This window comes from Chrysoperla carnea, chromosome 2 (assembly GCF_905475395.1).
Source record: "Chrysoperla carnea chromosome 2, inChrCarn1.1, whole genome shotgun sequence".
NCBI lineage: Eukaryota > Metazoa > Arthropoda > Insecta > Neuroptera > Chrysopidae > Chrysoperla > Chrysoperla carnea.
Genome location: NC_058338.1, coordinates 21,824,728 through 21,837,254, shown reverse-complemented (window position 1 = coordinate 21,837,254; position 12,527 = coordinate 21,824,728). Strand labels below are relative to the sequence as shown.

The 12,527-nt window shown below is 28.6% G+C and overlaps 1 protein-coding gene across 1 annotated transcript; it reads right to left on the bottom strand.

Moving 5' to 3' along the window:
* Positions 1-5,069: 5,069 nt before the first annotated feature.
* Positions 5,070-12,008, bottom strand: LOC123292541 (O-acyltransferase like protein-like). The gene is made up of 13 exons (XM_044873254.1): positions 11,986-12,008; positions 10,932-11,164; positions 10,085-10,415; positions 9,952-10,025; positions 8,966-9,168; positions 8,747-8,910; positions 7,971-8,142; positions 7,353-7,552; positions 6,647-6,773; positions 6,365-6,554; positions 5,951-6,093; positions 5,543-5,648; positions 5,070-5,152 (listed from the first exon to the last, which is right to left on the bottom strand). Exons 1-13 carry the CDS (start codon positions 12,006-12,008, stop codon positions 5,070-5,072), a joined length of 2,049 nt encoding a protein of 682 aa, XP_044729189.1.
* Positions 12,009-12,527: the final 519 nt, after the last annotated feature.

The window sequence follows — 12,527 nt, the reverse complement described above, 5'->3', positions numbered from 1 at the left end:
TTTATATGGAAGATTTATCTATTCGAAAATTATCTTCAATAATTAAAATGACCCAAGACATTTTTTTGATTATTTTTTTAAATTTTGTTGAGACTCCGCAAAATTATCTCTCTGCTGTGTTGTATATTAATTCAATATAAACGTATCCAAAATTTTTCGTTCTGATGAGTCACTATCTAATCGTAAATGATAAGATTAAATTAAAAAATCAATACTTTGAGACCAATAAAACGAAATTGATGGAATTAACACACAAACTGAAAGCATTTGCCTATTTTTCAAATTAGTTTTCATCCATTTCAATATCCATAAAAGTCACAGAGTCAGAGTACATTTAGGCATCTCATGTTATTATGGCCTGAATGGTAATATTTGAAAGCGGTACTCGAACTCCTGAGAGGCTGACTTCATATATTACCATTGCGTATATACAAGCTTTTTTCGCTACATTTGACTAAAATCATAAGAAATGTTTGGAAGGAAGACATATGTAGAAGTAGAGCTTAGACCGTAAGAAACTAGCACTCAATTTCAAATTTAAAAATAGCCTTACTAAAGCTTTATGAACACATACAAATATTACAATTAACAAAAAAGTGCGAAATGGATAATTATTTTTTCGCTATTCGACTATTTTAACTATTTTTTATTATAAATTCATTTATATTTTAATGCGGTACTGAAAAATCATTGTAAGAGAATAACAAATAGCAAAAATGGGATTTTCATACTACATCAAATTTTAAGAATGGATAACATTAAATTGTAAATCATTGGAAAATAAAAATTTATTACAAATTTGTTATTTGTTTTTGAAAATATTTATGCGGGCATAAATAATTTTGCCCCTGGATGAAAACAATTAATTTGTTAAAAAATTTCTAAAAATTCTTTCTTGGAATAAAAAACAGAATTTATTCTGATGGAATATTATTATTTTTATCTCGAAAATTAAAATAAGTTGTCTTATTGAAGTGTCTACAAGGCCATGCAATAGAAAATTAAACAAGTGAAATTTATAAAATTTAAAAACCTCCGAACCTTTCCACAGATTCAGCTTTTGTTGAAACATAGCTAAGAACACTATCGGTCAAATTATTTTAGTAACGATGCCATAGAATTGAGTAAAACAAAAAGTAGAGAATCATGTAAAAGGCGCTCATTAATTTACATAAAGTCATAAAGTTAAAAAATTCGATATTTTGATAATACAGGCAAATTTGATCCGATCTTATCGGAATTTTTTTTGAAAACCTACTAACTTTGGGTCATTCTTTTCAGCTGTGTTATCAGTTTTTCGCTAGGTATCATAAATGTGCTTAATTCCGGGATCAAGACTCCACATTCTTGAAACCTATTAGAGCTAGGTTAATTTTGATCACAAATTTGAAAAATATGACCCAAATTTAGTAGGATTACATACTTGGTTTAACAAAATTGGATGAAATTCGGATGTGATAGAGCAAAATTAAATTTTTTGGATTTTGATGACGCCATAAAGTTAAAAAATTTGATTTTTTTGATAACACAGGCAAATTTGATCCGATCTTTTTGGAATTTTTTTTGAAATCCACTAATTTTGGGTCATTCTTTTCAGCTGTGTTATCAGTTTTTCGCTAGGTATCATAAATGTGCTTAATTCCGGGATCAAGACTCCACATTCTTGAAACCTATTAGAGCTAGGTTAATTTTGATCACAAATTTGAAAAATATGACCCAAATTTAGTAGGATTTCATACTTGGTTTAACAAAATTGGATGAAATTCGGATGTGATAAAGCAAAATTAAATTTTTTGGATTTTGATGACGCCATAAAGTTAAAAAATTTGATTTTTTTGATAAGACAGGCAAATTTGATCCGATCTTTTTGGAATTTTTTTTGAAATCCACTAATTTTGGGTCATTCTTTTCAGCTGTGTTATCAGTTTTTCGCTAGGTATCATAAATGTGCTTAATTCCGGGATCAAGACTCCACATTCTTGAAACCTATAAGAGCTAGGTTAATTTTGATCACAAATTTGAAAAATATGACCCAAATTTAGTAGGATTACATACTTGGTTTAACAAAATTGGATGAAATTCGGATGTGATAGAGCAAAATAAAATTTTTTGGATTTTGATGACGTCATAAAGTTAAAAAATTCGATTTTTTGATAATAGAGGCAAATTTGATCCGATCTTATTAGAATTTTTTTTGAAACCCACTAATTATGGGTCATTCTTTATGATGTTAATTTTCTGCTAGCTATCACTTATATGCTTAATACCTTAATACCCTATAATCAAGGTAGAGCAAGATCATCTTTCGGTTCCTTTTGAAGTACAAATTTTTCAAAAATTGGCTTGTTTTTCAATAATCAACACTTAAAATACGAATTTTTTTTTCGAATTTGGCATTTTGGCGTCTGTCGCTGCTGATCTGACCTTTTCAAATTATTAAAAAAAATAAATTCGCAGCTGGCCCTGAATAATTATACTTTAAACAGTAGGTATAGTTATATTCAAGGGCACGATCTATGAGAATCATAAGGGAAATTTTCTGAGACTATGATTGAGATTAAATGTGAGTCAGTTTTAGTAGCAGCTGGGTAAATTATGATTAATGAATTTTCTTATCTTCAAGTGTCGAATTGATTTTTTTTTCTACAGGGCATCTACTCAAGTTGGCTAAATGCGGTCTGGTAGGACTGCTATAGTTTGAGCTGGTTACCGATGAATCAAGTAACTTTGCATTCCGCTCCTGGACCGTAACGCACCGTGGTAAAAGAATATTTTTCATTTTCTTGTCATCAGGCTTAAATAAGTGTATACGTGCTAAAACTATTGGAAATCAATTTTGCCACACAATCTTAACATAAAGTTTGAATTTTTACACAGATATTAAATGAAAGAAACAGATTTTTTAAATTGAATTCATTGTATTTTCTCTGGTCAATTAGTTTTTATTTATTTTATGAATGATTCATTAGCGATGAAGAGCAGATTATTTTCTTAGATTCATTCATTGTATTTTCTATGGTCAATTTATTTTTATTTATTTTATGATTGATTCATTTTCCTGCAAATATTGCCCGTTCCCGGATTACCAAAGTTTCCACCTCTAGTTGCGAAAATTGCCACCCTCCTCCGAAATATTTTTTTAAATCTAAAATAGGTAGTGGAAAATGCGACAAAATGCTTTTTGCGGTTTAGAAAATGGCCGAAGTCAAACATTGTTTACTCATAGTAATCTCACTTTTTTTACTATTTTTTTTCGCCATTTTTATGTCATTACCTTATTTTTTAAGAGATAAACAATAAATTGTTCACAGTGCGCTTTTTTTCAAAGCTTCCGTAAAAAACCACCTTTAAGTTCTTGCCATCCTGAGTACGGGTCTACTCTGCTTGCATGTTAAATCCAGGCCTGTTATTGCCATAATATATGCAATTGAAGTAAAATGCGGGTAAACAAAAATTCCAATCAATTTTTCTATTGTATATTAGCAGGTTGGGCTAGAGTCAAATATAGTCAAATATACTTTTGGGACATTGGGACATATACGTCCCAATGGCAATGCTTGACAAGTTCCCTATATGCAAACGCTCACTGTTGCCACCGATAAGCGTCTGACAAACAACCGAACGGGATATTAATTTACGATTTGAATCTTGCTTTGAAAATGCATCGCATAATTATTTACAAACTGATTTATGAAACTGATAACGTTTTAATTGTTTAAATTTTAATGATTATAAAAAACGTACCAATAAACTTAATTAGGAACTTTACACCTTTATATGAAACTGAAAAAGTTATAAACATTAAAATTTAAATGATTAAATTATGAAATAAACATCTTGATATCAAACTAATAAAGTTCTAATCGTTCAATTTTAATGATTATGAAAAAAAGTATAAAATTAATTATGAAATTTACATCTTGATTGATTCGTTGCATGCAGAAATTAATTTAGAGCCACATACGGAAATATCTAAGTACTTACTATAACTTTTATACTATTTTTTTATTATACTATTAAATAATTGTCACTCGATGATTCATTCCATCAATTAAGTAAGATTATTGCCTATATTTATTAATAAATAATATTATTACTTAAAAATATATGCATTCTAAATCTATATGAGCGAAAAACCACTGTATTAGTTTTAACTACTTTTAGAGTTGAACGAAAATTTTGAAATTTTAAAATTCTAATAGGCAGAAAATGTTGAGGGAAAACCAATTGGAAACAGAAACTTTCAAAATTTTTTTACAGATTTCAAATAGCTGAATGAATATTTGATATAGAAATACTAAACTAATACTAAAGGAGGACAGTCCCTTTTTTCGGTCTCTTTTTTAGCGGTCAATAATTGACTTATTACGTTTTGCTTTTAAGCCTCTATGTTATATATAACCTCTTTGGAAGTTTCTAAATTGGCTTCCTATGGTGTTGTCTCTGTTCTGCAGCTGTTCTCAGTTCTGTGTTTTGTAACTTCTGGATTTATTTTCTAAACTCATCAAAACGTTCAACAAGAAAAAAACTCCATTTTGTAAAAATTTAAAGACCAAATATTCCTGCTTGTGTATATAGTTACAGAAGTCGCTCATGACCATGCAGTTTATGCGACTAATAAAAAAAAATATTACTCTGTAAATTAAATTGTTAATTTGAAATTTATACTATATTGAATAACAAATATGTAATACAAGTTGCATAAAACTGATTAAATATGATCTAAAAATATTGTAATAAAAAATAACTTCTATTCCGGCCGCTAAAAGCGATAAAAAGTAAGTTATTGTAATTGAGCCGAGGAAAAAAACAATGACTCTTCCTCCAGTGTTTCAGAGTACATAGATAACGAAAACTGAACCTGGATATGGGTATATTTTATATTCCTCACAATTTTTACCTGCTCTGCCTTATCCCTTGTTGTTATAATTAATCGATAAATAATTTGTTTACAGAAAAATGTTTTTTTATAATTTTCTTTTTATTAAAATATTAAAAAAATTTGTTTACATAATATTTAATACATTAAAATTAATTAAATTAATTACTAATTAATAAATATTTAAACATTACGCAGTAAGAGCTTGAGTAGATGATGTAAGTCCAGCATTAATTGTTCCTTGAGATTGTTCTCGGTTTGATGAGGATGCTCCTAATTTAAATTATATTTAATTAACAACATGTTCTTGAATTGATTTTATTTCTTAAAAATTGATCATACAGTAAGTACACACACAGAGAGGAAATCAGTTCACTGAGGAAGAATCAGACGAACGTCCTCACAGAGTTCTTTGGTTTTCTACTCAGTTGAATTTTAAAAAAACTTATCTGTTTTAGACTTCATGTAACAATTTCTTTAGAAATGGAAAACTTTTTTCTACTCCTTTGTCCGGTTAAGCTTGGTTATATAGGAGAGATATTTAATTTTAAAAGGTTCGTTGAATTTGTTACAAAAGGTAGACTGGTTTCTTTGGAGAAAGTTATATAGTATTTGAATTATTTTTCTCTCTTTGAGTGTATTAAATGCATGATTGCGTCTTACGTTTTAGTAACCAAGTTTCCAAATTAAAAATCGGACTCTCAAAACAGAGGTACATGCATGTCGCTAAGGAACAAGTTAACACCACGTCGCCAAAAGTTTCAAAAAACTAAAAATTAAAAATAATATTAAATTGTGTGTTTAAGTATGTAAATTTTCAGAAGACTGGAAATACTAAGATTGATCAACTTCAAATTTTGTATACAAGTTGTTTCAGAATCAGTAATGGTAGGTACACGCAATATTGTAATATTAAGAAAACATTGAAACATTTAAAAACAAAATAAAGCTTTTAAAAAGTTGGAAGATTGGCAGTGATATATGAGCCAATAACAATTTACACAAAATTTGAAATTGATTTATCTAAAGAAGTTTTCGAATCGGCATCAGTACATCCTTTCGATTACTTACTGTCTCAAAAGGTGAAAAATATTTTATCGTGTGCGTACTGGCTTCTTTCATTAATTGCTGAATCAAATGAATTAAGTATACACTGTAAGATATTCGACATAATGGAGTCCACATATTCAGTGATAAAAACCAATTTATTGGACCTAAAAAATTAGTTTAATTAATAGCTATAGATACTTTAAGACACTTAAATTTCAACAATTTAATGTGGACAGAATTATGCGAAAGACACATAGCAAACCTATGGACAGTCATTCAAACCTATGGACAATCATTCTCTATACTAATCCAAACCTACGGAAAAGAGGCAAGAATTGTCCGCATAGTCACTTTCTCTCTTTCTAGGGTATGCTCGATTTCATGAAGGTAATACTGAATCCATTATCTATATGTATGGTTTAATCAAATGCTTACCTCCATATCCGGTATAACATGCAAATATTATCCAACAGATTCCTATTGACCAGAAAGTTCTAGAAAATACAATATAAATTGGTTCCCATCCGCTATCTGGATCAGAGTCATCTTGTACAAATGGATACACAGTCATTACAACGGCAACTAGCAATACTAAGGAAACAATCCACATAAGAAAAACAAATATCTAAAATTAAATAAAGAATTAAGATTAACAAGTCAAAAAACAATTGATTGAGTTAGTTGTTGAAAAACCATGAAAATTTGTGCAATACATACCTTATTTAACCTTTTTGGAACTTGTAAATGGTAAATATAATACCCTAACAGTACACCCATTAACCATGGTATTGCTCTAGTATGTGATGGTTGGTAATAATATTTATTATAATCTGCTATATCTTGCCTATAAATAGAAATAGCATATTTAAAAAAAACTATACACCTTTTGATTCGTCATTATTGAAAAATCGAAACTTCTAATGGGTTTTTGAGTATATTCAATGTCAGTAACAAAAATCGTCAATCTATTCGTAAAAACAAGTGAAAACAAACAGCTGACTGAGTTAATTGTTGAAATACCATGTAAAGACAGTGTTGTTTACTCTGTCACATTACACATACATACATGTCACACAAATATAATTGATATACCCATATAATACATACTATACAATTTGCGCATAATTTTCGCTCTCACGGGTAAACAGTGATGTTTACGAAAAAATGTTTCACAACAAAAGTTGTTTATTTTTTGATAAGGAATATTTTTTACATTTAAACTTTTGTTCTATCTCTAACGGTTGACGAGATGGGTCCTACGAACCCAAGACCCAATTGACCTATGTTGCTCATTTACGAACTCGAAATAAGAAGTTGCTGCTGATGCTTCTTTTTAAGATTTAAGTTTGCTATTGACTGTTATATTGACAGCTTGGCGTTATTAATTAATGATTTTCTCAATAGTTATAAATAAATTACTTACTGATCTGCATCTGTTGTCATATATTTCACTTTTAATTCCAAAAGAAACACAATCAAGTATGTTGAAATGTGTAGAATTACTAACAGTATTGGAATAACTATGTAAGTAAACTTTTTCCAGCGCCACATGGGGTACAAAATTAATGGTGATAACACATATAATTGCATATCTACGGCTAAATACCATGTGTGGCCTAAACACTGCAATATTTAAAAAATTAAATTAATTATATCTGCAAGATTATTTCACAGAAAGGGTCTAAAAACAAAAATGTTTGTGGTAATAAAATCAGGTAATAATTTATCACCAATTCCTTGTTAAAAGAATTGAAAAGGGTGAAATAGTAAATCAAAATAATGTTTCCATAAATAGGTCCGAAAAATGTTAATAGTAATAAGTCTCGTCTTATCTTCCAATAATAGATATCGAATAGAAGCTTAAGATAATAAATTTTACCTAAAAGATCTAATAGACCAACCGACTTGGCGAAAGCGTAATAAAACTTCTATAAGTATATAATATCTACATTTGTCTGTTTGGAATAAGTAGTATTACAAGCTCGAATTTCAAGTCCAACCCTGTGTAGAACCTTTTATTTTCATTTCCAAAAATACTTACAACACTGTCTGAATTCGCGTAGTTTTGTACATAAAGTAATGCTGACCACCATTTTTTTTCACAAAGCTCTACCAGACCATTTTGTACAAGGACATTCCAGAATGGTCCACGACCTATTTTTATAGCTATAGTAAGCGTAAATATTAAAACTACAAGTAATCCAACGGTTAATCTAAAAATAACAGAAAAATATCTTATTCAAAAATCTTGATTGTTTAAATTATATCGAAACTTAATATGCCAAGCAGTAATGGGTAATTTTGATATAAAAAGTATAAAAATCAGGTTAATTTAATGATTGGATGCAGAGTTTCTGAGATATAGCAATATTTGGATCTATTTTAGTCCGTATCTCAAAAACTATTCGACCAGTCGTCAAATGCATCGGATTTTTGTACTTTTGGGTCAAAATTACCTTATATACTGAGTTTTATCGAAATTGGAGGTAAACAAATTTCTCGATTTTTTTGCATTTTTGTAAGGGGTACCCCTTTGATAAAATCGGGAAAATCGCAAAAAAAATTTTGTTTTGGAATTTGATGAAACTTTGTGGATGGGGTAATTTTGATCCAAAAAGTATAAAAATCAGGTTAATTTAATGATTGGATACAGAGTTTCTGAGTTTCAAATACACACGATTTTTGTACTTTTTGGGTCAAAATTACCTTATATACTGAGTTTTATCGAAATTGAAGTCTTCCATAAATTTTCATAAAGTTTTTCAGGTTTGTATACTTTTGAGCTTTATGGAGTATAATTATTAATAAAAATTATACCTTATATAACGATGAACATAAAACATAATCCAAGGAAATTTGCCCTTTAAACGATCAATTTGCTTCAAAAATGTAAGAGTCAATAGAAATCCACTCATTATGAAAAATGTATCCACGGAGACTGTACCACCAGTAACGTATGTAGATTGTAAACTTGTTAAGTACTAGAAAATCATTTATTTATTTATTTTTGAAAATCACTGAATTTTTGAATCTTACCTTTTTTGTCTCCATATTATTAATATTAAATGGAAACATAAATGTTAAAACATATCTATGATCTAAGATAATCCATAATATACTTATCACACGCATTCCATTTAAGCAGGTTATAGTTTTGGAATTAGCGGTTGATGTACTAATTTTAAATAATTTTGATCCATTGTAGTACAATGAAAATGCTCGAAATATGTAACAGTTAGCTGTAATTAAATAAATGTTTTTCAGTATAAGTAATCAATATTTGAGGTCTCGCTTTAAGTTTATTATTTGGGGAGTGCTGGACAAATATTCGTTAAAAACTACAAATTTGTGAAGAATCTTCTTAAATTACCAAAATACGAAGAGCTTCTTTCTGATATTTATTAAAATCGAACGAGACTTCATAAAGCAATATCTTAAAATACTATCGTTCTTAGAAAACTAACAACTGACATTGCTGTAAAATTGTTATTGAATAGATTGGTAGTATATAATCGGAGTGGTACTGAAGCCGTGTGAGTGCGACCCCTGTAGTCAACACAACTAACTTCCCAGAGGGTGAAAAAACATTTAAAAAAAGTCTTGTTAGCCTTCATAGATTATTAATCGAACATGTACTGCAGCTTATGCTGGAACATCATCATTATCTCCATAGATAAATGATGTGTTTTGTCCACTTTTCAGATTCTGTTTATTCAGTTTTTTTATTACCATTAAAAAACGGCTGAACTAATTCTGCTTAAATCTTTCAATTCTTAAATACACGATTACGCGTCGAAAAAGACCAGTCACGTGTTAATGTATTCTGGTTCGCGAGATAATCGAGGCGAAAGAATTGTAAGTAAAACTGGAGATTTTCAAAATCGGCTCCATTAGATTAACTTCCACAGGGAAGTTAAAAATAAACTGTTCGTCCCACCGCCATCCTTAAAATAATGTTCCATATGGAATTCTGAGTTTATATAGAGAAATAGAGAGGGATATAAATATACCAAACTACTTACTTGTAAGATGTGGCATCCAAACATCCAAAATCGTACATATAAATATCCACAAAATTATTACAGATGTAATTGAACTGAAAAATAAACTCATGTAAAAATTGAAGTTCTGTAAGTATTGTGTATAACTTCTTACATCGTTATCCAATCACTTTTACGAAAGTTGTACATTTCATTGGTTGAACATAACATAACATTGGTTGATGTCGGTAAAACACTCTTCTTTAATATAAAATCGATAATTTTACTAATATCTTTGGCTGAACATCTATGTGGAACACAAATACCATTAAAAATTGGTAATTTGTTGTTAGCTGTGAATATTATGGACGTTTGGGCAATGCAATATTGGCCTACAATAGTTTCAACTGTATTTTCAATACTCAAACATTCTTCATAATTTCCCAAATTAAACACACTTCCTTCAAGTATGCTGGGTGGCAATCCTTTGGCAGAAGCATCAATCACTGAAAAAATGAATAAATTAATGATCTTGCATCAGTGCTCGTACAAAAGTTTTTGAAAAAGTAGTTTTCAGCAAAGGGACTCATTTCTATTTGCGTAATGACGGTTGGATAGCGTTCTGAATAAATAGGAGAAGTTTAGGGAGAGAAAAAACCTAAATTTACTCGATAGCTATGAATAAACTGTGACTTAAAATAAGCAAGGTTGTAGAAAATAAATATAGGAATCATAATTCTCGTCATCAACTGCGCAGCTTGTTGGAAAAAGTGTACTAAGTAAATTTTTGGACAGCAAATCAAAATTGACCGGTATTTACGACAAATCTTCTCATAAACTGACTACTGATGATAGCGTAGCGATGTTTAACTACGGGATTCTTGCCTGTATAGGAATTTGTAATTCACAACTTCATTTGCTATAGGATTAACAGTTCTTTGTCATTAGTCTACTTTTGGGATAGGTTTGCGATATGTACAGGCAGAGAGCGTTTTAGGTATTTCATTAAAATTTTAACTTACTTTGCAATGCCCATTGTTGATCTAATGATTGAATAACATTCAAATAATCCATCATACAATCCGTAGAAATATTGATGGATTTAATATTATCTTGAACATCCCAAGAATATAAATTAAATTCTTGTAAACTCTTATAAATATCCTTAATCGATTTTCCATTTTTTAGCACGGTTCTACTTGAATTTTGTATTATTTCATAAGCATTATTATCAGATTGATTTTCAATAATTTCACTATTATTAATTCTTATAAAAATTATTAAAATTAAAACTAAAATAGTAAAATACAAGTTTAATTAGTATTCCGTGAAAATTAATTTATAAGTTATTGAATTATTATATTTACAAAATAAATATTTCATTATTATTTCAGGTACAACCTAATTAATCACTACACAATAATTAAATGATTATTGTTATTAATTTTGATAACTAATGTTATAATCTCAACAAACATTGATAAAATATATTCCTTTTTATATTAAAATTATTCAAGCATATCCAAGTATCCATCACACGATAGAAGATAAAATTATTTTTTATCCGAATTTTCGTTGCATCATTATTGATAAACGATAAAGTGATAATGCTGTAAAAATAACACACTTCATTTTTCCAAAAAATTTTCATCGAAAAAAAAACAAAACGACTGATTAGTACAGAGATATAAAAGATTATTGAACTTTGAAATAAAATCAGGATACTTGAAATTAATCTATACAAAATTATTTTATGATTTAAAAAAGCATCAAAATGCCAACCATTTGAAAATTAAATGTGTATTTTGATTTTGTTTATTAATAAAATTTTTCATATTTAAAAAATGAAAACGAATGTGAACAATGGGATTTATCATTTTAGAGAAATTATCGAATGAGGTTTTTATAACTAAAAAAGTATTTGTTTAGAAAAGAAAAGTAAAAATGAATTATATTTATAAAATTAAATTAAATGCGCAGTCAAAAATTTTAGATAAATGTCTATGTTAAACAACCTTCATGGTGTACTGTTAGAAATTTGTTTTGGTTTTCTTTGCGGTGTACCTACCATTTTACCTAGAAATACGTAATACATACATAATAGTACAGTTAAAGATGTTACAAAATAAAGGAAAATGAACGAAACCACTGGCATTTTGCTAAAATCTCATGGAATGCGTTTCTTAGTGGTGCTAGTTAATAAACAAGCGGAGTTTGTTAATAAACAAGAAATTGTTAATTCAATGGAACGGCTACTGTTAAAGTTGGCTAACAAAATTAATAAATAGGCAACTTGAATTACGTATACGTTATGCATGTATGATAATACTTTTGATGAATATATTAGAACATTAAAAATATTAGTGATTCAGTTTTTTTATTGGTGAGTATTCTTTTAAGATAAAATAAAACATATCTTTCATAAAATTATCATAATTAAATTTACGGTGATTTATCAAATTTAAAAAAAATGTTATTATGATTAATAAAATATGTAAATAAGTTTAAACATTTGGTTACATTGCATATATAACACATGTTATATTGCAGTGGTCATTGCCCCGAAGAAAATTGATATCATCTTTATCCTAGTTGATAAAACTATGATTGGACATTAT

Coding starts and splice junctions, on each gene's coding strand:
- LOC123292541 (XM_044873254.1), bottom strand. CDS start 12,008: ATGTATGTATTACGTATTTCTAG. Junction 10,026..10,084: donor AAAAGTGATTGGATAACGAT/GTAAGAAGTTAT, acceptor TTTATTTTTCAG/TTCAATTACATCTGTAATAA. Junction 6,094..6,364: donor ATGTTATACCGGATATGGAG/GTAAGCATTTGA, acceptor CTAATTTTTTAG/GTCCAATAAATTGGTTTTTA.